Below are 27,729 nucleotides of genomic sequence, written 5' to 3' on the forward strand. Positions count from 1 at the left end.
TGTTCACAATGAAATTTCACGATTTTGGCTCATAATCTTATCAGTTATTTCTTATCAGTTTTATCTTGGGACATAATTTTCTATTTAAAATTTTTTGTCGCATTACTTTTGGTTTTCAGCACTTTTCCAAACAATTTTTGAAAAACGTGCTTATTAGTTTCACTTTGTCCGTCCCTTGAAGATAGAAAGTTCAAATTTCATATTTCATTTTACCTATCTAACCCCCTTTAGAAGTTATACCCCACCAAGACCCTAAAAATGCCATTTTTTAACTATTTATTGCAGAGAAACCACAAGCATTTTTCAAAATTTGCAAACGCAGAAAGGCAGTGGGTTGCTTCAATTATCGTGGCATACTATAGTTAAACTTTAGAAAAAACAAAATAGTTGTTAAAATTTATCGTTACCTAAAATCCGTTTTTTAACAAACTTTTCATGTCGTTCTTCTTTTAGACCCCAGGCTGTAAGAGCCTGAAATTTATTTAGCACCTTATAGACACTTACAAATAGTTTATTTCGTTAGAAGAAAATTTTTTTCCGTCTCCATCCGCTCTAAAGTTATCGCCTCTTGAAATTTGTAAAATCTGAATTTTTGACGCCTTATATTTTCGAAACCGCAAGCTTTTTCAAATTTCTATAAACGCAAAAAGCTAGCGGTGAATTTCATGACATTAAAAAATATAATTATTTTTCTTAACTCACACAATTAACCGTTAAAATTGAGCATTATGTTAACCTCTCTTTATACTAATTTTTGCTTCATTTCAAAGACTGCATAAACAGTTCATCCTAAATATATGCAGTTCTAGAAATAGTTTCGTTTATGAATGAAAATAATTTTAATAATGTGGTAGGTACGTAGACTGTATTTAAAAGCAGTGTTTTCACATGTTGAAGGGAAAAGTGCTACTATTGGTTTGACCTAACTTTATTATAGTATACCAAGAACTCTTTCATGTATGTGTGTGTGCATACATATATGGAACAAGAAATTGCCTCCTCAATAAATTAAGTGTGCGAAATTATTTTTGTAATAATTTTTAATAAAAGTTAACGAAAAATAATAGACTGCTAAGAAGCGTCCCTATTATCCACAATGCCTGCGGAGACAATGCTTAATTATTTAATTAAAAATTGTCATTGGAAAATGAAAACGACTGGTTTCATCTCTTAATTTTTAATTTTTTTATAAACACAAATTTTGTTTTTACATTCAAGATCCTAATAAACTTTTTATTCAAAATTTAATTACAAAAGTAATTTTTTTTGATAGAAAGTAAAACTTATTTTCGCTTTTTTTAATTACAAAAGTTTTGAAGTCCAAAAATTTCTTTTTCAGTTTTTTACTCCTAAGTACCTATAGCATCAAAAAACTTTATGTCAAAGCCCTTGTTGACTTTTTATTTGAATGTCTGTAATTTTTTAGTGGATTTTCCTTTATGCCTGAGTTAGTATAACTATTTAATAAATAAAATATTTTATGTTTCGAACTTTCGAAAAAAAATTTAATTTTTAATTTACAATGAAAAATTTGTTTTTTTTTTTTTGGATAGGGGCACAAAACATAATTAAGGCTTAATAGGAATGTATTAAAAATTTCTTACTTATGGTATACAATTTTAAACAGCGTCTAATGAGGAAATTATTGCAACTTAAAGTTTCCGAGACTTAAAAAGTATAAAAATTTCACATAAAATTGACAAGAAATAAAAAACATACATTCCTTAAGAAGAAGTTAGTTTGAAAACTTTAATTTAATTTGCGAATTGTTTGCTTTTAATTTTTTCCGACTGGAAAAGTTGTCATGTTTAACTTTAATTATTTATTTTTTGAGGAAAACTTTAATGTTTGTTCAAGTCTGGTAAATTAAAGTGTGCTTACTTTTTTGGTATTAACAAATTATATACCTAGGTATATATTAAAATGCATATTAATTAAAAGAAATAAAAATAAACACAAGTAAATTAGTGTAGTTGGAAATTTTAATTTTTTAATATTTAATGTAAAAATAATTAAAACTGTAAGGAACAAAGTTAATCTTTAATATGATGCAAAACGTCTAAATTTAAAAGTTTTTAAGTACACCTACATAATATGTGTATATTATGTGTAGGTGTACTTAAATTCCATAATTTTTTATATTGTGATAAAAAATAATATTATGAGGGAATTGGAAAATATATAAAAAGTTCATTTAATGAGATAAGTAAAAAAAGGTTTTAAAATTTTTCATTGAAACGCATTGATTAAACAGTTATACATATTTCCAGCTCGGCAGTATTATTATTAAATCTGATCTATAAGATGTTATAGGATGTAGGAAGCGTGTTTATATTTTAACAATTAAAAAACCTGTCAAAACCTTAAAAATACTGCTTGTTTGGAAGAAAAGTAAAAATTACTAAATTTTTGTTAAATTTAAAAACTTAACCCACACAACATTATGAAACATCAAATACTTTTGCTTTAACTACTTGAATAACATTTAAGTTTTTATATAGAGGAGGTAATTTTATTCTATATATTTTATCAATCTAAACACATATATACATTATTAATTAATAATAATATTGCCTATGGTTACCTTATGGATGAAGAAGTTTCGAAACCAACGAAGAAATAATTCAATATTTTCACATTTTCTCTTATAAGTAAAACAACAATATATTTTTTATCAACTTTATACGCACTCAAAATATTAATAAATCTAAGACTTTCATTTTCATATGCCTTTACTTTTCTTCACATTGTACCACATTGTTAGTTAACTATCTCTACCTTCTTATATTTTCTTAAAGGGAAATTTGGAACGAAATTTTGTATATATACTTAATATAGGCATATGCCGTTGTCTGTACTTGCAAATCTACAGGAAACGAAAATTGAAAATAAATCTAAATTTATATTCAGCCCATATCATTTATGTTATATTAAATATAAATTGTTTTCATTTCATCCTTCAACGTTTTCCTTTTTTTCTATACATTTATTTCTATTCTTTTCAATTTAATCATTTAATTGTTAGTAAATGATTACTATATAGACTATTTTTATATCTAGACAAAATAGAACCAACTTTAACATAGACGCAAAACACTATGAATGAGGTTTACTTAAGAAATAAAACAAATTTATAACATACACACACGTATGATAAAATATGTGGTCAGATGTGTTCACGTAAATGGATCTACAAACAAATTTTGTGCACCAATAGAGTGCTTTATACAATAAGAAATACACAATGAAAATTGGCATAAACTCTACATTTTAAGTAAAATTTTTTCTAGATTTTATTCACAATTTCGTAAAAAGTAAAGTAATACAAAAAATATAAAAAAAAAAAGAAAATTTCCCTGGTCAACCGCAAAAAATTTTCTGTAAAAATGATAAATGGAAAAATTTTAACCAAAAAAAAAAATGAAAATTGTTATAAAAATATTCTGCTTTTGTTCTTCTCGTCAAGAATGTTGTATTTTTTTTTGTTTAAAGCGAAGGAAAATGAAGAAAAATAATGTGGAAAATGAAAAAAACCTCCTTGAAACATGTTACAATAAATTAATGTTTTTACACCTCGAAAAAAATTAATCATTTTAACACATTTCATACTTTTGTATATTTTATTATTTTTGTAAATGTGTGAATATTATAGTTTTCCATTTCACTTCCTAAGTGCGAAAATTCAGAAATCTACAAAATTTAATATTTATATGTAGATTTTCACATTTAAACGAAAATACGAGTATGTATCTACTACGTTATATATTTCTGAATATTTTGTCATCTACATATTAAGGATGTTCGTGTATATTATATGAACATACATGTATTTTATACAGTTGTACATTTAAATCACGTATTTTAAGAGGAAAACTTGTAAAGAGCCTGGGCAATCCAAGATTTCTGTTTGAATTGATTATTCCTCTACGGATAACCTTTGATATAAGTCTATTTCCTAAAATAATGAGCTTAGCAATGAGGACTGCATGTGTGTACACATATTATGTGAATTTGAATAAGTCAACTGTACCTAAGTGAAGTGTAATAGGTTACATGTGCACAAGTTATTATAATAATTATGTTAATACTTGACTTATTAGAGTTCATATTTATGCAAACCATTTCTAGGTTTTCTAATATGAAATCCTAGAGGAAATTTTCTAGGTTTTAAAATTTTTCCATAATACTATTTAAGAACTTTTTTAATATTGTATTCGAATATGATAAGTATTTCAAGAAAAAATACTCATTAATGGTAATTGATCACCAGAGCCCGGAAGTTAATGAAACTTATTAATATGAAATTTCATATAAATGCATATTTTTTTCATATTAAGGCGTTGATTTCGTTATTTCGCATATTTTGTGGTTATTTTGGATTATTTTGCATATTTTATATAAATGGACATTAGACGTCATATTTCGATAAAAAAATATTACAACTCTTCAAAATATTTTTGGAAAACCAGATAAAGATGTTGTTTCAGTAAAGAAGCGCAAAGAATATTTTGAGTCAAATATATTTCAATGCAATTCAATATTTATGATGTTGTTGACAAATTGCAAAAACAAAATTTAGACGTAACTGATATCGTTTGATTTGTCAAACAAAAAAGAAGTTTTCTCAAGTTTTATGCAAAGAGGGGAGACAAATTGTAGAAAAATTTGATCAAATTTTTGCATTTCTATATTTTTAAATATTTTTAAATATTTCTAAATGTCTTTTTGGACTAAAGTTTCAAGAAATAAGTTTACGAAAAAATTTTTGCAAAATTGAAATTGCAAAATAAAGAATTTTTTGTAGTTTTCAATTTTCCAAATTTCCATATTTTTTAGTTTTTTTAGGTCATAAATGCATGCATATTTTGAACATTGTAAATGCGTGAACTTCCGGGCTCTGTTGATAACTAATTAAAATCCCTCTGTATTTTGTAAAAGTGAATCAAATTAGTGCGTAAAAACACAATATTTTTTACATATTTCAAGACTTAGGTATGTATCAGTATTTATTTACTTAAAACTAAATTGATTATATAATAAACTTTGAAAAAATAGTATAAAATTTATGAAATTATTATTGAAATTTATAAAAATGTGAAATATTTATTTAAGACACAAACTTATAGATAAACACCTGCTAGATATCTACTTTTTCTGATATTTTGTATTTCGGAGTTTTTTGAGTTTTATAACGAATAAATTTTCTAAAATATGCTAAGTTTCCCTTTGGAGTTTCAGAAGTTAGCACTTATCAGAAATGCAGCATCAATTTGAAAACAAAACTCCTCCGTCAATATTAAATATGGTACATAGTTCGGATATATTAGTATACCTAAACAAAAATGTTTATTTCAAAATATCAAAAATACCTACATATGTATATTAATATTTGCTTTGTACATGAAAATATAAAAAATTTTGTAATTGACTAAACATAATTAAAAAAATCAATAAATTTCAATTTCAAAAGGTTGCCTACAAAGAAACTGTTTAAAAAAGGAGAATGTGGAAAAATTAACTAAAACATGTTAATTGCTTCATTAAAACTTTGATCGCTTACCTGTAAAAAAAAAAAAAAAATAGATTAACTTTTCTTTAAGCCAAAAACATCTTTATATAGTCAAAAGGAATTAAGAGTAATAAAGGTGGAAAAGAAGATTATAAACTTCATCTTTAATATTAATTGTTAATTAAATTGCTAACTTTTAATGAGAAGAATAAATATTATGAAACTTCAATTTTTGTATTTTACTCTCTGAAGAATTTTGTATAATATTTCATAAAGTGTACGTGATGATATAATAGAACACAATTCTGAGGCTGATTTCTGATACATATGAAGTATATTACAAAATTATTATTTTATATGCGAAATTATGCATCAAAAACTAAATAAATTACCTGCATGCGTAAGATCAAGTTATCCGAATTTGAAGAAATTTTGTATATGTCATCTAAATATATACATATGTATGTATGTGTGTATATGTAGATCTTAATTCAAAACTATAAATTAATACTGACGAATTTATATTATATGCGTGTGTAATATTGTTATTTAATGAGATTGTCCAAAAATAAGAAAAAAAACAATCAAAATTTACCCATATCATATTTTGAAGCTGTCAAGTTACTCGACAGATAAGACCAGAAAAAAGATTATTTTGACGTATACATAAAGAGAATTTTCTGAAGCATTTCAAGTCATTTTAATACTATTGTCGTTATTATAAGCATAGTAAGCAAATTTCTTTCTTAAAATAAGGATCTTCTGGCTAACATTTTATTAAAATTGACATTAATTAAAATATTGTGTGTACATATATTGTATATTTTATACATACATATATTATATTAAAATGTGTTTATACAAAATTGTATTTATATTAAAATGTATATTATAATATATGTATGTATGTTTATTTTTTCTATACATAAATTATTATTTTACATATTTACATGTAATGAAAATATTGCTTTTTATTTGCATTTCAGGCAATTGTACTCCCTCCTCTAGCCAAATGGCCATATGAAAATGGTTTCACATTTACGACGTGGTTCCGATTAGATCCAATTAATTCTGTGAATATAGAAAGAGAGAAACCCTACCTTTATTGGTAAGTATGAGCTTATTATGAGTAAAAGTAAAGATTAAAATTTCAATCAAAAGTTATGCCGACGTAACTTCTAATTCCATCAATTTTAAGAATGTTTTCGAACAAAGAATTGTAATTATTTCGCTTTTCTGTCCATTATTAATAACTGTGTTGTTTTTGGGCATAATGTTCATAAAAATAACATACAACACTGTTTTTTCTGGATAAAGTTCCAACCTGACCTACATTTTGTATTTAATAAAATTTAGTTTAACTGTTTTTAAGAATTTAAATACACTTTTTATTTTTAAACAGTTTTAAAACGTCGAAAGGTGTTGGATATACAGCACATTTTGTCGGTAATTGCCTTGTTCTAACATCTATGAAGGTGAAGGGGAAAGGTTTTCAACATTGTGTAAAATATGAATTCCAGCCTAGAAAAGTAAGTAAAAAATATAAATCTGATTGAATTCTAGAATTATTTATTATATAAATATTATTTTATATTTATATAATAATAAAATATACGAATTTCAAATTATTTTAATTTCCGTTTTTTTTATAGTGGTATATGATAGCGATAGTGTATATATATAATCGTTGGACTAAAAGCGAAATAAAGTGCCTAGTAAATGGACAATTAGCGTCTAGTACCGAAATGGCGTGGTTTGTTTCGACAAATGACGTAAGTAATAATATTTTACATTGGCATTTTGAAAAAATAAAAACTATAAATATTTGAATAAAAAATTTTTAACTTTCCTATAAAATTATAGTATTTATATAAGTGTATAATGTCGCAATTCCTTAGGATATTAAAGTTACACTAAGGATTTTAAGCTGTTTTAATTTTTTATATTGATAGAAATGTTTTTTATTTCGATTCTAAAACATTTTGATTTGTTGAAAAAGGTCAATTTTATTTTAATCAATCAAAAAAATATAAGATCTTTGGTTTGAACTCGTAACAATTTGCCCTTTAATTTTATTTCTTGTTTCATTTAATTTTGATTTTCATTTTTCAGTTTTATTTATTTTCAAAATGTTAAATACGTACTTTTGTAAGTTAAAATTTTCAAATAAAACTTGTTAAAACAGTCAACAATGACGTGAAGATTTTCTTGACGCAAAAACAATAAAAAATTGTCTACGGAAGCATATTTCTCTATCTTTGGCTATACATTAAATTTATTTTAATTGGTTTGATTGATTAAAAATTATAGTTGAACAAAAAAAAAAACACAAAAGTACATATTATTATTTTAATTATTCAAATATGTTGCGTAATTTTGGGGGTGATAATGAAAAAGATAGTGGAAAAATAATATTTTTGTTTTTATTTTTGAATCTATTGAATCATTTGTTTTATTTACTTTCCAAAAATAGCCATTCGATAAATGCTATATTGGTGCAACACCAGAGCTCGATGAAGAACGGGTTTTTTGTGGACAAATGTCAGCCATATATCTATTTAGTGAAGCTTTGACAACTCAACAAATTTGTGCCATGCATCGATTAGGTCCTGGATATAAGGTTTGTATTTGATTAGAAATTATTGAATTTCTGGATTTCATTACAAATTTAGTACAGAATAACCCATTTTTAAAATGATTTTGTCAATAATTTATTTCAAAAATTTTAATTATAATTTTTTTTAACAGTAATTGTTTTTTTTTACATTATAAAATAAAATCAAAAATACGAAAATTTTTATATACAATGTAAGTGAAAAGGATTCAATTGATTTTTAAGTTGAAGGGGAAGAGTCATTTTATTTCAGTCAATTTTTTTTTTGTTATATAAATTTTTGCTTTGTTTGTTTTTTTATTATTTAATAATATTAGAAAATTTCAACGTAATCTTCAACACATAATTGAAAAAATAAGAATATATTTGTAGATTTTCTTAAATAAAGAAATGTTGAAACTTTTAATGTTTTCTCTTTGACAAGATGTAAACGATTAAACGAAAAGAAATACTCGTATTTTTCTAAAATTTCAAAATTCGATATTCAGTATCACAAACTTTAGTATCTTTTTTTCTATGCTCCTAATTGTTCGAATATAATAGTCATAAAAGCTAATATTTTCATTATTTTGTTCATTGTATCGAATAACAAATAAGTTTAGTTTTAAGGATAATAAAAGACTTTCTCATAAATACTGAAAATTTTTGAGGATCTCTGGTCAAAACGTGAACCGAATAAAAATTTTGAAACTTTACTCATTAAAATTTTTCTGGTGCCTTTACCTAAAGCTCCGTTTCGTATAGAAATTGAACAATCTTAAAATAATTATTTTGAATTCTAAAAATATTGGTTTAATCGCCAGGCTTTTAAACAACTATTTACCAGGATTTTTCATACACTAACCATTCTTTTATATTGAAAGTTAATATATTTGTATTTATTATTAGTTAATGTATAACTTTTATAATATAACAATTAAAAGAGATAAATTAGGACAAATAAAATCTTATTTGTTATACGGAACTAACTTTCATTTATAAGGTTGCCTAATTGAAACGGGTTATTATAATATTATTTTATTTTGTTCTTTTTTTTGCTCAAATACATTTTTAAGTTATTTTAGAAGAATCCTTTTTCACAACGGTAAGAAGAATTTTCGTATTTTCGTATTGATTTTTTGTTCAATTTATACAATATCATAATTGCAATATTTCTGTTTATTTGTATAATAAAATAAAATTGTATGATTTTTCAATATAAAGTTGTTTTCGGAAAAGTTGGGAATTTTTACAAAATTATTCAAAAAAAAAACTTTTTGAAAAATCATTTTAATTTTACATTGAAAAGTATAAATATTTTGAACTCTTTTTCATTTGTTTTATAAAAAGTAAAATTCAATTCTAATGTTCTTTTTACATTTTTTTTGTTTTTAATATCTTTTCACGCTGCACTTTTAAAATCAAAAATATTATATAATAAAAACAATTTGATCATCTACTTACAAAACTTAATCTACCGTGTTGTTAATTTTAAAAAAATTTCAAAAAAAAAAATAAAAATTAAAAAATTGCATACAAATTTTAAATTACACGTTTTATATGTATATATGTGTATATGCATAAATGTTCTTATATTAAAATAATTTCTTTGATTTATTTAATAAATTTGAATGCAATTTTAAAACAAAAAAAAATTGTGTATTGTCCGATTTTTTTTTTTATTTTTTTTTGCTAAAATTTTAATTTTTTCATTTGCAAAACAAAAAAAAAAATTAATAAATAAAAAAAAATTACAAAAAAAAAAAATCAATTATAATTTAAAATTACCAACACCCCATCAGTCACAGTTTCGTTTCGATAATGAGTGCTATCTAAATTTACCGGACAATCATAAACGGGTGAGTTTAAGAAAATATTCAGCTACTGAATTAGATGCTTTAATTATGAACGCTTGCACCACAAGCACTTCAACAATAAATATTGATATTAGCGAAAATAATGCTGGAACAAATACTGTAGCAGATGGAATAGCGACATCTTCTGGTATTAATATTTAACAAAATTTTTATAACATCTTTCTGTATAATTCACTGTATATTGATTCAAAACTACTTCTCATAAGAATAAAGCAGTGAAAAGGTTCCCTTGTTCTTTTGGCACTGTTAAAAAAAAAAACCAAAGTTTTCAACTTTTTTAAATAATATAAAAAATCTCCATTTACCAAAAAATTAATAACATAAAACAATTCTTGAGATTTTGAATATGATGAACAAAGTATACTTAAACTACTAAAAATATTTAATTGCTGACTATGCATTAATGAAGCTCCCTTAAAAGAAAGCAAACATTTCTTAAAAATTCTGGTCAAATCACAAAATTTTACTTTAATTTTTTCATACAAAACACAATTACATTACGATTAAAATAATCGAAAATTTGCTTTTCTATTTTAAAAATATTTTTTGTATTGAAAATGCTGCTGCTTTTTTTCCCAACACTAAACCATCAATATATGTTGAAAATATACAGAACGTTAAGATCTTTAGTTGTTTTACAGTGTTTATATAAAGTATTAAACATACATGTAATAAAATTAGGTATAAAACAAGTCGCTCCAACTGTTGTAAGTGTTGGTCCGGTTCCAGTGTTACGTAGAATGTCATCAGCTGTAAGCCAAACATCAGCTAGTGGTGGTAGTAATAGCAATAGTGGTGGTACAGCAGCTGCTATTTCAACTGCTTTATCGTCAACTATTGATAAAACCAGCGAGGAAAACGATTATATTACACAATTGAAAGCCGTAAGAAAGAAATCACATTTTAATTTTGTATTTTAATATTTTTAATTTATTTGTTTTTTTTTTATATTAATTATTTTTTCATATTTTTTTAATTTAATATTGTTAAAGTATATTAATTAGTTTGTTTTCTGTTTTCTTTTTGTTTTTTTTTTATTATTTTTTTTGTTATTGCCAAAAAATTTTCGTTGTATTCTTTGATTATAATTTTGAAGCAATTTTCTTGAATTGGAGCACGTCCTTCAAAAATTTTTATCCTAATATTTTTTTCAAATGTCCAAATAATTTTTAAAATTCACAATCGTAATTCCATTAAGTTATTAAAGTTATTTAAATGTTAAATTTAACACAATTACAATTGTTTTTAAAATATTTTGTTGAATACCATAAGCTAGTTAAAGTCCGAATTGTATAAAGACAAAGTTGAATTTTGTTCTTAAAAGTAGAACTTCATTGTTTAAATATTCTTTATATACAGTAGAGGATCACATTTCCAAATCATAAGTTCACAGTCTTCCTATAAGACTGAATCAATTAATTTTAAAAATTCTATGAATGGAAACAGTTTCTATCTCTATGTTTTCAATATCTAAGTATTCTTATGTAACAATTTATTTATAATTTAAAAAACAACAAAGTTTTTTACAAATTTTTTCGATTTTTAAAGTTTTAAACTTTTGTGTATCATAAAAAGAGTACGAAAAAAATTTACACAAAAAATTCTTGTCACTTGTTTTTTTTAAAGTTTAATGAAGTAGTAAATTAATTCTTTTTTTCTTTTACATTAAGAGGGGGAAACTTTTCTTTTATAAATTAAAACTGTTTTGAATTAATATTCTTTTTCTCAGAGAACGTGTTAAATTCGCCAACTTCAATTACTTTCCTAACACTTAACAAAAAAACAAATCTTATATTAATTTACAACTAAAATTGATAAACGAGAACTCGTTTCTCTTTTCTTCTGCATCTTGCTTTTTTGCATTTTAAAGTGCAGCACTTTTGTTATATTTTCTGTATAGCAACTGAATTAAAATTGAATTTTTCTCCCCTTGTATTGTGCATAAGTTTGAAGTTAAGAACTTTAAAAACACATTATCATATTGTATTTTATAGAGGGTTGCAAAAAAAAAAAAGAAGAAAAATAAGAGAAAAATAATTATTAATGGTATAATTTTCATTATTTTGCAAAGTTTAATGAAAAAAATAAAAATTCAAGCTTCCTTTCAAACGAGCTTCATTTGATATTGAGAAAAACTTATGTTTTTTATAAAAAGTTTTTTCATTAAAATTTTTTGTCTTTTATTAGTTAAGACGGAAATATAAAATACTCTGGGATATGACTAAATATTTTTTGTATGTAATAAACTGAATAAAAAAGAAACAAATTGAAATTATAAACAACTGCAGAGCAGTCTAAATTATAAATATTGTCACGAAAAACGCTAGAATTTATGGTTTCATTTTTTACATGAAATTATAAACTTTAGTGTATTACCACATGATAATTTTTAAATTATACTTAAAATGAAGTTTGAAAATGTTATAAATACTCGTACTGGAAGAAAGCAGTTCTATTTCTTGAATAATAATTAAAAACAAACAAATTATTTGTTCATCAAACATTCAAACATAATATTTGACATCTGTCCAATAAAATTTCCGTCACATTGAGCAAGATGCATGAACGCAACGACGCTATACTATATTATACTATCTCTATACACTATATTATGGAAGAGCAGTAATTTTGGTTACATTGTTATTTTCAGCGCTTGTTGTTATTGTTATGAAATTGCTTTAAAAATATGATAAAATTTTACATCGAGAGATAATGAAGATTGTAATAAGTTATTAATTGCAAAACAGATAAATTTCGAATTGAAATTAAATTGTAATAAACTAAATTTTGCATTTAAGCCAGAAACTGTTTCCGTTAAAGGATTTTGTTTAATTTTTTTAACATTAATTTGTTAAAAGTTTGGATCGTCGACAAAATTTAAAAAAAATCTTCTGAATCAGGAAGGTTTAGTAAAAACTTCATATAAAACAGATTAGTGATATTTTTGTCGATTGTCTCTTTTTCTATTTTCGCTTTTTCAAGTTTCAATTGTCTTGACTGACAATAATTCTCGATAATTTTAGTTCAAATCATCACACCATGTACACATTATGTCTTTTTAGATTTGTGATACCAGGTAGAAAGCAATTCAATTTAAAATTTATAAAATATATTTGTAACAATTTTGGAATGTCGCAGACACAAAGGATTACATTTCTCTTCTTGTTAGCATTTGTGTGTGTCTATATGTAAAAAAATGAAGTAAGCAGAAAAATTTTATTTTATTTTTTATCTTCTTATGTAATTTTTTCTTCATTATTAAAGAAAGAAAATCGTGAATGTGTCAGCAGATCCATTACTCTTCTAAAATAGAATATTAAGATAAGAATATTGTAATAAGGATTTGTTTGCCCCGTGCGTAATTATCGTTTTATTTGTATATTTATGCAATATATTGTATGTATATGTATGTATGTATGTATGGAAGTGTAATGTATTTCTATTTAATGTTTATATTATTATGAATAATTCTTTCAAGATGAAAAAAGTCTAGACAATTTACTGAAAGCACAGAACAATTTATTTAGCTGGAGCAAACTTTGAATGTTTTGTTTTTTCGTTGTAATTTTATTTTTTATTCTGTTACACTCACTGCCTTCTCACCGTTAAGATTCTTAAGGGTAATAATTTTTACTTTAGAGTATACTTTTTCTGTGGTTTCTATTGTTTTATTTTAATAATTAAAAGTTTTATTATGATTTGGGTTAAATGACATTTCACCAAAAATTCAAATAATAACAAATAATGTCAAAAATAATTGTAAAAAAAAGTTAAATAAACGTTTTTTATTATTCAAATTATACGTAAATTTAAGAAGCGTTTTATTTCGAATAAAATTTAGTAGAAAAAAATTTACCGTGAAATATTGTGGGGTAAATTTTTTCCTCTTTCTATTTTTGTTTCTGATATTTTAAATGAGATGAGAGTTAAATTTTTCGGATTTTTAAATGTTAGAAGCAAAACAAAAAGAAAAAAACAATTTATTGTTATGGTCTTAAAAGGAATAAAAAAAAGTAAATTGGTAAAATATTTTAATGGCAAATTTATTTTTTAAAATTGCGTAAATACTAAAGTTAATGATACTTTTTTGTGGTTAAATTCATTTATTTGATACTGAGTGTAGGATCGTGATCATGGGCGAACTTAAATTAAATATTTGAAATTACAGAAACTTTTCATTCAATAATAACCGCTTATAAAAAATTTACTTAAAGTTATGAATATTTAAAAATATTTAAAAACATTCGCGAACTGCAGTGATAACAGTTACTCGTTCCTCTCTCTATTTTCTTCAAAATGATATCTTTCACACATTCTGATAATTCTAAAAATATTGGAAACAATAAATTTGTGGCTTTCAAAAAAAGCGCGATTTACGAACTTAAAACAACACTTTTCCAGTTTCCTGATCGATTCTGCCACATAGAAAAATTTTAATAATATATTTATAATTAATAATGCAAAACTTATTACGAAAATGAAGTTTTGGCACCGAAATTCAAAACTAAACATATTCAGTATATGAAATTTCTTATTTTATTATAGACCCTATAGCGACAATATATTAATAATACAGGTAAAATATGATATTCAGTTATTTAAAATATAAGCCAGAGTGATTTTGGGTTGCACAAGTTGTTGGGTTTTTTAAAAATGTAAGAAAATATGCATACTGTCCCAATGATTTGAAAATCAATTTTTCCGCCAAAACTCTATCGTCATATTCAAAGTTTGGTACATTTTGAAAATATTTTCCATTTTAATAATTTGTAAGTTTTCTATTGCTTTGAATTAAAAATTGTACAAATATTTAAACAGATTATACCTGTAAAAGTTATCTACTTACTTATTTTTGTTCATAAAAAGTTATTGATCACCATTTGTTCCCTTATCAACAGTATTTTTCGTAATAATTTTTCTTTTCTTCTTTTTACCCGACCGTATTGTGTAAACAATAGGTAGGTTACGTGATGGCAACAAATTTTGCCATCGAGTTTTCGGTGGGAATGCACTTATCCATAGTAGGGAAGTGTAAATAAACTACTTTTAGCAACCTGTCGGTTCGTCGATCTGACGGTCTGTCAGACCGACTTAATACTTATGTGTCTCCAATCTTTCGGCTTTAATAAAAATTTTCATTAACGATATAAAGCAACTGTCGTAGATCAATTTGCTGAATAAAAATGTTGAAAGACTTCATGTTCATTATACCCGTACGAACGTATGTTCGAAGGGTATACTAAATTTGCCTTACCGTTTGTAACGCTAAGAAATAACGGTGTTAGATATAGACTCAAGTGTATGTTTTTGATCAGCGTCAAATTCTGAGTTGATTTAGCTTTGTCTGTCCGTCCGTCCGTCCGTCCGTCCGTCCGAACGATAACTCAAAAACTAATTTAGCTAAGTTCACCAAATTTTCACAAATGATTTATTGTAGTAAGTGCCAGAACCCTATTTAAATTGGACATGATCGGGGTACCGGTTCGGGTAGCTGCCATACAACTTCAAAATTTATTTGGCTATATCTCAGAAACTATAAAAGTTATGGTATTGAAATTTCACACAAACGAATATATTAGTAGGGCCAATGTGTCACATAAAAGTCGTTGAAATTACTTGGCTCCTTCTGGTACCTGCCATACAACTTCAAAAGTTATTTGGCTATATCTCAGAAACTATAAAAGCTGTGATATTGAAATGTCACACAAACGAATATATTAGTAGGGCCAATGTGTCACATAAAAGTCGTTGAAATTACTTGGCTCCTTCTGGTACCTGCCATACAACTTCAAAAGTTATTTGGCTATATCTTAGAAACTATTAAAGCTGTGATGTTGAGATTTCACACAAGTGAATATATTAGTAGGGCCGATGTGTCTCGTAAAAGTCGTTGAAATTACTTGGCTCGTTCTGGTACCTGCCATACAACTTCAAAAGTTATTTGACTATATTTCAGAAACTATTAAAGCTATGGTATTGAAATTTCACACAAACGAATATATTAGTAGGGCCAATGTGCTTGATAAAATTCGCTAAAATTTCTTGGCTCTTTCTGGTAGGTGCCATACAACATCAATAGTAGTTTGGCACAACCAGTATTTTGAATAACACATAGTACTGAAATTTTGCATAAATTAATATGGTAATACGGCAACTTAAAGTCATAGTCTGCCCCATAGTTAGTTATGGCACATTAGTTATTCGCGCAAAGGATAACAAATTCGTACGGGTATCACAGAGTTGACAAGGTCAACTCTATTTTTTTTCTCGTTTTTAAATAAAATGTTCCTATTTCTTTTTCTTGTTCTTTGCTTAAGTGTAAAATAATTATTAAATAAAGTCACCTCGTTAAAAAAGTCAGTCTTAGGTGTACGATTTGAATTTATTTTGCAAAAAAATATTTGATGTAAAATGTAAATTTTGTAACTTAATTATTTTAGCATTTATGTTAATCTTATTTATTTCCAAAGAAGCTCGGAACATTTGTAAAAGAAATTATTTAAACTCATAATATTTAAACTTAAATATGACGGAAACGTGGATTCCAATTACAGTTTTGTTTGTCAACAGGTACATTCTTAGTAACATCACTCGATCTTGTTAAATTAAAAACGATTTCTTAAAAAAGTCACCTATTCATATTGACTTTTGCACATGTAAATTTTTATGTCCATATCTTTTGATTAATGATGTGTTCGTTAGACTGGCCTTGATTTTGTAATTTAATTAGTTACCGTTCATTTTAGTCATTTTATGAGCACTTTAAATGTTTTTATGTGAAATTCGTGTAAATGTTAAATTTTTCAGTACATATTAAAAGTAAACGACTTAAAATATTTATTTTTTTTTAAATAATTCATATCCAGGAATTTATTTTTGTTCTTTACATATTAAAAGAATCCTACTGCAACAATCTTTTTCTACTAAATTAATTTACTTTGTTTGTTGTAAAATTGTGGAGTGTGCTCTAAAGAAATTTCATATTTCATTTTACCCTCTTCCCAAATTTTCACATTTATTCAAAAATTTTCACATTTTGTAAATAACAAAATTGAAACTAACATGGAAAGATTTAATTCTTTTTTTTTTTATGAAAGTTCTTGCTGTAGTATCACGTAATTTTGAATCTCACTAGCAGATGAAAAATAAACACTTTTCGCTTTTTTTTTCAATTTATTTTAAATTACAAATGTTGTGGAGTGTTGTGTGTTTTTAATTAGTGTGATCGCATCATACTATGCTGATGCTGTAACGTCGCACTTTACTTTTTTCTGTTTGTTCTTTAGTAAGTCTTCTTTTTTGTGCTAGAAAATAGTTTTTCCTCATTTTTTGTTTTCTTTCACTTTTTTTTTTAATTATATTTTTGTTGTATTCAGAATGTTATTTGTATTTTTGCTTTAAATTCTTTTCACGATATGCGAAAAAAATTATTTATTTTTTATATCCTTTATTTTTTGATGAATTATTTGCATAAAGTTTTTATCTATTCGGGTATTTTCATTAGAGAGATAGAGAACTAAACTAAATTTTTTCTTTGTTTTTTGTTTTTTATTTTTAAATGGTTGAAATTCGTGTTTCTATAGCAGATAAGACCTTGTAAATCCTGTATTAAGTGGAAAAAAACAACATTTTTTAATAATTTTTCAAATAGAAAAAAAAATTTGAAAGGAATTGTTATAGTCGATCTCATTGAATTTCGTCTCTTTGTGTATAAAATCTGTTGTTAAATGTTTTTTGAAATGAACTTTTCTTTTTGTCACAATTTTTTTTTTAAAAGTTTGTAAGTTTTTTGTTTGCAGAAAATCTCGTTTTTTTCTGTTATTCATGATTGAGATTGTGAAAAAAAAATTGTTTTGCATGAACACTTGTTTCAAAATATTTTTGTCGTGTAGGAAAAAACCATGCTAAGTCCAAAAACCGTCTTTAATTTTTATTAGGGTGAATGTTTGTAATTAGAATTCTAAATTCTAAATAAAAAAAAGTTAAAGGTATTTATATTTTGGCAAAAATTGGAAAATAACTGAAATATGCTATTCTACAATTAAATTGTGTAAAGAGTACAAATTTGTAACTGTAATCCACTAAACATTTTAACATAATCCACTAACTGAATTGAAAAAGTGCAAGAGAAGAATTTAATTTTCCGAACTTAAGCATGAACACATTCTCAAAAAATATCTTTTTCAGTTGATTTTCAAAAATTAAACAAATTTGTCTTTCAGAAAATTTTAGGGAGCAGTTTTAGTTACGAACGTTATGAAGAGAGTCATTCTGTATAAGTTTCCAAAAATTATACATAAGAGTGTTGGGTAAAATTTTATTTGTCGAAAATTCTATTTTATCTGATAGAATACTAAAAATAAATCTTAAAATTTAGTTATTTTTGTAAAAATATTGTAATTGTTTTAAAAAACAATATACATTTAAAAATTCCAAACAAAAACGAAATTTATATTTTATTTCAAATATGCTTTTATTTTTAATTGAATTCTTTTGCACATATTTTAGAATAACAAAAGAAATTTTACGGATTACAATATTGATTGCAACAATTTGATTATTTGAATTCGGAGAGTCAAGAGTGAAAATGTATTTGAATAAGAATTTATTCGAATAGTGTACAAATAAACTTTTGTGAAATTAGCTGTCGGACGCGTTTTCTTTCTATTAAAAGTATATTTTGATTGTAGTCAGTTAAAGAGAATTCGTGATCATTGACTCTTGAACAGATAACTTTTATATGAGTTTTAGCTTTCTTAATTGTACAGTCAAAAGTCACACATTAAACAGGCGACTAAATCTTTTCGTATTAAATAATTTAAAACTTTGAGGTACAATTCAAAAACTTTGAGGAGAGCAATTTATAATTTAAATGAATGTTCTCTTTTTTCATTTTCTTTTCAAAATCTTGGCATTCTTATGAATAAAAAGCAGTTCCATATATAATCTACTATGTTAGGTAAAAAATGAGTAAGTATAAATTTGAAAACATTGATTTCAAATTTAAGTCATTGATTTGGAAAAATTAAAATTTTGTTAATAATAGAGCGAAAAAGTTTCGTCACACAACGGTACAACTAAATGCGCACAGTTTAAATACGCAAAAAATCATCACCATGAACAAATGACACAAAGTTGTATTTTAGCTATAATGCATTGTATGCCAGTTTTTAAATATTATTCTTAATTTTTTAGTTTCTTCTTTTCACTTATATTATAGCAATTTTCTTTGTAGAAACATTTTAATTTTTCTTCACAACCATGCATAAAGTTTCCGAAAGTTTTTTTGTAGCAGTGTTTTTACTTTTCAAGGTAAATTTGAAGCAACTGCGATAGCATTAAATTTTTATATTTCAATTTATTATGTCGTATATACCACGAATAACAATATTCCTCTCATTAATTTTATTACTTTTGCTCTTATATTTTCCATACACTTCAAAGTTTTTTTTTAAATAAATAACTTTTAATTTCTATTTTGTATTTTTTCGTTGTAAAAATTTAATAAATTTTGGTTTCTAATTTAATTTTTTGGTATATAAAAGATGGTTTTATATGGTTTTCAGTTATAGATTGAATTTATTTAAATTGCAATTTAATATATCAGTGTGGCAATTACCATCATTTTTGATACGCCAAAAGCAAAATCGATTTTCCTCGCAACAAACTTTGCACACAACTGTTGTTCTAAATAAGATATTCAAATATTCAGTATTGAAAAAGAAAAACAAAAAGAAAGCAAAAACAAATAAATAAGTAAAATACAAATTTGAATTAAAAATAAATAAATTTGAAAATTCACCAAATTTTAGTCTAGAGATATTTTAATTAAAACAAATTTTAAAAAATTATTTACAGGTACTTTATGATGGCAAATTATCAAACGCAATAGTTTTTATGTATAATCCAGTTGCGACTGATGGTCAACTTTGTTTACAATCAGCACCAAAAGGAAATGTTTCATATTTTGTACATACACCGCATTCTCTTATGTTACAGGTATTTATTATTTTTTTATTAAATTAAAATAAAATATTCAATAAGTATGAAAAATTTTGTTATTTGGAAAAAGAAAAACGTTTATGATTGGTGTTTTTTTTTTGTAAAAATACCAATAAGAGGGTATTGTCAACAGTGAATTGCTTCTAAGAACATTAATCTGTATTTTTGCATTAACCACACTTAGGTGAAGTTGATTCATTTTTTTTTTAAATTATAAATAAGATATGCAAAAATTTTAGAAATTACCCTTTATTTAAATAATTTACGTCTTGAATAAAATGTACAAGTAAGAGATTGAATTTAGAATTTTCATTTTTGGAATTCTTTGAAATGCACTATTTCGGAGTGTTCCGAAACTTAATCTTCTAAAATTTTATAAATAGTTACATATTAAATTATGTATTTAAAATAGCTTCTGTTTAAAGAATAAAAGTTTTAATATTTGGAAATTTCTTAAAAAATCTCAATTCATAATAAATTAATTATATGGACGAAACAGAAGGAAATAAAGATCATCTTAATAAAAGATTGAAAATTCTTTGTGCTTCAAAGAACTATTACTGTTTTAATAACATATAGTATGATATTGAAAATATATTTTTTCATCATTATTTTGCATTTTTATTAAAAAAATCTCATCTGCATTTTTTAAACCCTTAAAAACTTTAATATTTAATTTTATTTTTTGTTTCCTTTTTTCAATGAATTGTTTTTTTTTTGCAGGACGTTAAGGCTGTTGTTACACATTCTATACATTGTACATTGAATTCAATCGGAGGAATTCAAGTTTTATTTCCACTATTTTCTCAATTAGATATGCCCTATGACGGATGTAATGATGTGAAACGTGATCCAACATTATGGTATGTTTTCATTTTATAAATTGCCTTTTTTTTATATATAAAAAAAAAAAAAAATTTTTTTTTGCTGAAAACTTCTTTTATTAATTTATTAATAAATTGTAGATATGTTTTAGAAAAAGTGTGGTCCAATTAAATAATTTCATTTTTAAAATAAATAAAAATTTAATGAAAGTTCAAATGACAAGTGATTATAAAGTGTTCAATCACAAAGTAGGTGAGATATGAAGTTTCAATAAAGTACGAAACGCGATAACACACAATAATCTAATAAATATTAATATACGCGATAAACAAAATTAATACATACCTTGAAAATTGTTTTAAAAGGGACAGAAATTTATTTTTAATGCTTGATTTCGTTAATTTTACAACGTTTCAATCGGTATAAATCGATTGAATTATATCCTGCACCTTTCATTGTTGTATAACAATTACTTGGACCTTTAAAACTATTTTATAGAAACTTCACGGATATGTTTGATCTATAATTGGGCACTCGATTGCCAAGTGTTACGAATCTAACTTTATTATTATAATTTAATTTTGTTATTATACTTAAAATTTGCTTTTGGAGTTGTATGGCAGCCACCCGAACCCGTTGGTCGAATTATTCCAATTACAATAGTGTTCGTCCTTGGTACAAAAGAAACAACTTGTGTAAGTTTGGTGTCGATTGCATTATTCGTTTTTGAGTTATCGTGCGATCGGACGGACATGTTTAAATCAACGCAGAGTTTTACGCTGAGCAAGAATACGTCCATACCGCAGCTGACTCCTTCAAGCTGACTCCTACAAACTCCATACCCAAGTTAATACATATACCATTCACGAAGGTGCAGGGTATAATTATGTTGGACCACTTTAATGTTGACATTTCAGAAAAGTTACTCAAGAATTTTTTTCCATTAATTTACATAAATTATTGTATGTTTTTCTTTTAGTTTTTTGTTCCGTAAATAATTTAAATATTTTTCTTGTTTTCAAAAATACTTTTTCATTTAAATTGTTGTAATTTTTAATCGTTTTTTTTCTGTTTCTTTCAAATTTAGTTCTAAACTTCTCGGATTTATTTGTGAACTAGTTGAAACATCACAAACTGTTCAACAACATATGATACAAAATCGTGGATTTTTAGTTATTTCATTTATGTTGCAACGATCGTCTAGAGAACACTTAACGCTAGAAGTTCTTGGATCGTTTCTTAATTTAACAAAATATTTAGTTACATGCCTTTCAGCAAATAGTGATTTACTGTTGAAACAGGTAAGATATCCAAGTTAAATTCTTTTGCTTTTGTTGGGTTTTTTTCCTTCTGGACTTAAACTATAAAAAATATAGTGATTAACTAAAAATATATCCAAATGTCTGTGTGTGTATGCATATATACGTTAAATATATAAATGAAATTTTATGTGCAGTATATATGGACACACATACTTTAAGTTGAAATTCTTAATTTTATTTTTATTCAATTTATTGTTAGGTAGTGGTACATTTGGAAGTGAAGTGAAATAAAGTCAAATGATATATGGTCAAATAAAAATAACTCGAAAAGCCTCGATGAATTTTATAATTTTATATTGAATTCTTTTATTTTGTAGCTTAAACTATTAAACTTTGAAATTAAAATTGCATAGAGTTTTAACTCAATTTGCTCTTCAGAAATTTGGCATAATTCATTCCTAATATATTGAATTATAATTAATTATGCTGATTTATTAAATGTATTCTGATTATTTTTTTTTTTTTTAATCCGAGATTGACTTTATTTCACTACATTCTTTTACATTTAAAAAAAAGTATCCTCGTTGAAGCAGATTGTAATCTTAGTTTCTGAATAAAATTTACAATTTTACTATTTAAAAAAACAATATACAATGAAAAAAACAAGAAGTAAAAGCTTGTTATCGTTGTGCAATGTGAAGTTTAAAATTAATTTCTTTCTGCAAGAATAGTTTCTTTTTAATAGAAAATTTTTGTACAACAAAGAATTAACTTTTGCCCTTTTTCGTCAGAATAAAATAAAATTTTCTTTTTCATTTTTATTTAATCTATTAAAAACTTAGAAAAAAAACTCATTCTCAAAATTTTGTGCTTTATTTTCATTTCTTCATAAATGGCTATTGAGAAAAAATAATTAGTTCATAATTTAAATTGTCTTCTTTGTAATTTTTTTCTGCATTCAAACAACATGTACTCTGCTTCGACGTTTAGGGAAATTTATCTGTATCTGTAAATAACAACCATCTTAAGAAAATGATAATTGGCATAAAGCATAATTTCTTGTAAATCTTTTGTACAATTTAATACTTTTGTTTTGTAATTTTCTAATATTTAAATCTAACATTAATAATTCTACGCAAAAGAAATTGTTTTAAATAAAATCTATGTTCGCTTCATCACCAATTCCGCATGAGATGAAAACAAGATAGTTTTCAGTTAAAAAGTGAATAATTGAAATTTCTCTAAGGTAAAAATTAACTATATTTCATTTGGTAATGCGGGCTATAACATTAAACACCATTTTACTAAAACACTTAAAAAAGTTTTAAGTATTCTCTCAAGATCAAGATCTCAAGATCACTTTGAGTAAAAAATCTAATATATAATTGATATTTTATTTTTCCTATGAAATACAGTCTAATGTCAATACTATTTAACAAGAAAGTAAAGTAATATAAAATACCATTTGACAAGAAAGACTTAGGACACAAACGCAATTACCGCTTGTTTTTAAATTCATTTTGAGCACTTACAAGCAAATTGCTATCCGTTTTTTTCAAACTGTTTGATTGTCTGATTACATGTTGTTATTAAATTACATGTGCTTTCATACAAATAATAAAGTAACAGAAATAAGTAATTAAACAATTGACAAATTCGAAAGTGCATCTGTAAAGCCAAATATACCTATAGGTATGTATTGTAAGAAATTAAATTAGATAAACATAATTTAATCTGACGAGTGCATGTTATTCAAATAGAGACGCATATCATGCATATGAAGTTTCCTAAGATGGTTGTTATTATTAATTATAAATTAAGTCATAGGACAAAATGAAATTGAAGATGATTAAGGCAGTTAAATATAAAAAAGAATTGTTATTCCTAATTGTTTTATTTTAACTTTTAGTAAAATAAAATAATTGATTCTTTAAGATAAAGAGAATTTAAAAAAAAATAAAAAGCATGTGTTTTTAAAAGAAAGTTGATTCTTTGTATTTAAAAGTTAAAAATAAATACATAGGTGAAAACTTACAAAAAAAATTTTAAAAACAAATTTTTGTGTTTCTTTTATTTAAAATTATCTTCTGTTCTTATTTAAACGATTTAAAGAAATTATTCTAGATTCTATTCCAATTTGACATTATTTTTTGACTACGTATTTCTTAAATTTAACAAAAACGAAACTAAAAATTACGATTTTGAAGAAAATATTGTGATTTGTCAAATTGGTTTGGAGTCTCTTATAGTTATAAATTAACTAATTAATGCATGACTGTATAAAATTTTTAATTAAAAATTTAAAATTATAAAATATTTTGTTTGTTGTTTAAATTTTTCATAGAAAAATCAAAAAAAGTATATTTTTTCGTAATCGTTGTTTTATTTTACAATTTTTTGTTTTTGGTTTTAATTCGTGTTTTTTTTTTAAATTAATTGTTGCTTTAAATTGTTAATAAAGGACAATGCCAATGTGCTAATGATTTTAATGATCTATTAACTTGAACATTAAATATTACGAACGAAGACAATTACAAAATTTTCGTTTCGAACAAGATATATTACTTTTAATGTAAAATGTTATAAATTACAAGTCTAGAAAACACATTAAATATTAAAAATGTAATAGGTTAAATTATTAGTGCAAAAAAAATTAGGACTGTTTGAGTGAAAACGTTAGCCCCCGACACTAACTAAAAAAGAATTGGATTTCAGAAAACAAAACTACTTATACCACCGGCCAAATTTACGATTTCAGATATGTATATGTTGACTAAAAGCTTTCTTATTTCTTAAAATTTATAACGAATATAAATATATACAAGAAACATTTTCTTGTCCAGTCCTCTAGCTAAATTTTAATAAGAAAAAAAGAGTAAATTCAAAGTGTTATTAGGTTTACAAGTACTTTGTTTATTATCGTTCTTTGGTATTTAAATCTGTTAAAAGTTAAGTGACAAAAATTTTCGTTTTCTTAAATCTTTTTTTAATCGTTTGAAGTTCATTCAAATATAAAAACAAAATTTGACACAATTTCTACAAGAAAAAGTACATAATTTCAAATTTAAATATTTTGGTGTATTTATTTTAAACCCAAAATGCTTAAAATGCAGAGTAGTACTTGGGTATTCCAATATGGTGTACTTACTTATGGCGAAATTGTCAGAATTAGTGAAATCCGTCGAATAACTCTGGCATCTACGAATCCTTCTTTTATTTTAATTGTGTTTGTCTTTTATATTAAACTCAAATTACGTGTTGAATAGTTGTAATTAAAAAAAAATCAAAATATAAGAAAATTTTTAAATGTTCATTTTTTTTGTCTCATTTTTTCTGTAAATGACAGTTGGGCTTTTGCTTTCATTATAAGGAAAAAGTAATTTTGATTAAAAAATATTTAATTTATTGTTTTTTCGTAATTATGGTGTTTATAATTCAACATTTCTACCAGTTACTTTTAATATCGCTTTTTATTCAATTTAAAAGTTTTTTTCTTTTGCAATTTAGTTTTTGTTCGTTTTTCTTTTTTATAACATTTTTGTAAAAAAAAACATAAGATTTTAATTATTTTAAAATGAATTTCAACTTCATTTGAAACTCAAACCATTAAAAAAAATCCAATCATTCAAAATAAAAAATTTATAAATTAATTGAAAATATTTTCAAAGAATTTGAATAAAAAGTTAAAAACTTTACATATCAGCTAACTCATAAAATGCTAAATTTAATAGTTATTAGTTTTAGTAATAAATAACGTTCTTTAATACTAGTGTTTTGACAAAGAGAATCTGTGCAACCCGATGGATACCAAAGAGTGCCTAGTCTTCCTTACTAAATTACTATCCTTTCGATGTAGAGGGAGTATTTGTGGAATGACTTTTCATTAATAAAAAATGTTGAAAATAAGTGAAATCAGAATCGACATATTACAGAAAAAAAATTAATTCAAATATCGCTATTCATTTTCTAATAATTAAGAAGCTCTGATGATTGATAATTGATGATACCAGTCAATAAGTTTGCAGCACATTTTGTAAATGATTAGAGAATGATCAAAATCTAGCTTTCAAATTATTGTGTTTATCTAACTAATTCAGAGATTCTTATCCCTATCCAGGTTTTGGAACCTAATGGTTTAATTTAAAAACCTTTATTAAACTTTTTTCGATGTAATTTTCTATGTGTATATGAAAAGAAATGAAACCAAAATTTTTGAAGCGAATATTTTAATAACAACTTTTCATGGTTCACTTTGAACATCTGGTATTATCTCTGATAATATGTACCTAATATTTATTCAGAAAATTATTCTAAATGAAAAGACCCATGTATTTCCTGCGATTGCGACCTTTAAAGGATTTGGAAATATTACAATATATTTCAGACTATCTTTACTTATTAAGTACGTAATGTTACGTAATAATTTCAAAAATTTCTTTCTATAGGAAGACGTAAACGAAACAAAATATCTGTAATAGTTCTAAGTAAAAGAAGAATGAATAGGCAAAATTAAAAATTAATAGAAATTTTATAGTGTACACTATTAATATATTGGTAATTTTATTTGTTAATATAAATTGGCATAACTAGAAGTGTAAAATATTAACCTCCTATTAAAAATGAAAAAAAAAATACAAAAAACTTAAAATATTTCTTAAAACAAATATGTAAATACAGGAATTTAAAATAATTAATTAATCTTTCACTTAGATAGATAATTCAAGGTTTAAAGAGGTTCAATTGAATTTATATGACAAGGGTAATTTAAAAATATTTTCTTTATGTTTTCAAGCCTGTTAATTTAAATTTTCTGATAACATATTTTTTATACAAATCCAGTTAACCGTAAACTTCAATTCCAATAACAATATTTTATTTGTGTAACGTTATGTAACTTTTTGTTGTTTATAGCCAAAAATATTTGGTGTGAAAATAATTTTAATACAATTTTTTTAAAGAAAGTTCCGGGTGCTTTAAAAAAAAATAAATAAATTTTTTTTCTAATTAAGAAATATATTGTTCGTTCTATAATTCTGTGTTCATTTAATGAAATTCTTGAAAATTTTTTTTAATTTTATCTTTTAATCCTCTTTTAAATAGTCCGTTATATGAATTTCCCTTATTAAAATGTTAAATGAATTAAACAAAAAAAAAAACAAAACCGAAATGAATTAAATTAAAATGAAGCAAGCATTCAAATTATGCATATACTCATTTAGACGTAATTTATAATACATAATTAGTGCGAATTAGGAAAATCCTTTTTACTTATCTTTGAAATTCAGAATCCTAATATAGAAAAAGGGTATATGAAAATATTCAGTTGCATTATTGTCACTGAATTGTACTCGTAACATTGCTATGGTTATTTTTACATGTACAGAAGCTTATGAATAAAATAGACTTTTGTTTAATTTATTTATACTTTCTTAATTTGCATAACATATAGTCATAATGTTTGCATATATATGGCTGCATAGACAGAATAGTATTCATTTAGGATGACCATACTTTTAAAGTGAGCCTGTGTAAAGTACTCACAGGCAGCAAATTATTATTTAAAAGTTATATATTATGAAAAATTTTATTCTGTATAACGAAATATCAATAGAAATTTTAATGATTTTAATGATTCCATAAAACTTGAATTGAGGCAATAAA

General features: G+C 24.4%; 1 protein-coding gene across 5 annotated transcripts in view; it reads left to right on the plus strand.

Annotated features, from left to right (window-relative positions):
• The window catches only part of LOC129619029 (neurobeachin), a 198,998-nt gene that overhangs the window by 110,019 nt on the left and 61,250 nt on the right, over window positions 1–27,729 (plus strand). For 4 of the 5 annotated variants that reach the window (XM_055534092.1, XM_055534093.1, XM_055534094.1 and 1 more), the window contains exons 5-13: window positions 6,496–6,617; window positions 6,912–7,038; window positions 7,162–7,281; window positions 7,983–8,129; window positions 9,905–9,961; window positions 19,838–19,978; window positions 20,705–20,844; window positions 21,894–22,107; window positions 25,415–25,444. In XM_055534092.1, the coding sequence (XP_055390067.1) occupies window positions 6,496–6,617; window positions 6,912–7,038; window positions 7,162–7,281; window positions 7,983–8,129; window positions 9,905–9,961; window positions 19,838–19,978; window positions 20,705–20,844; window positions 21,894–22,107; window positions 25,415–25,444 (1,098 nt within the window). The other variant, XM_055534096.1, reaches the window with a different exon arrangement.

This window comes from Condylostylus longicornis, unplaced genomic scaffold, assembly GCF_029603195.1.
Source record: "Condylostylus longicornis isolate FDR11 unplaced genomic scaffold, ASM2960319v2 ptg000010l, whole genome shotgun sequence".
Classification (NCBI taxonomy): domain Eukaryota; kingdom Metazoa; phylum Arthropoda; class Insecta; order Diptera; family Dolichopodidae; genus Condylostylus; species Condylostylus longicornis.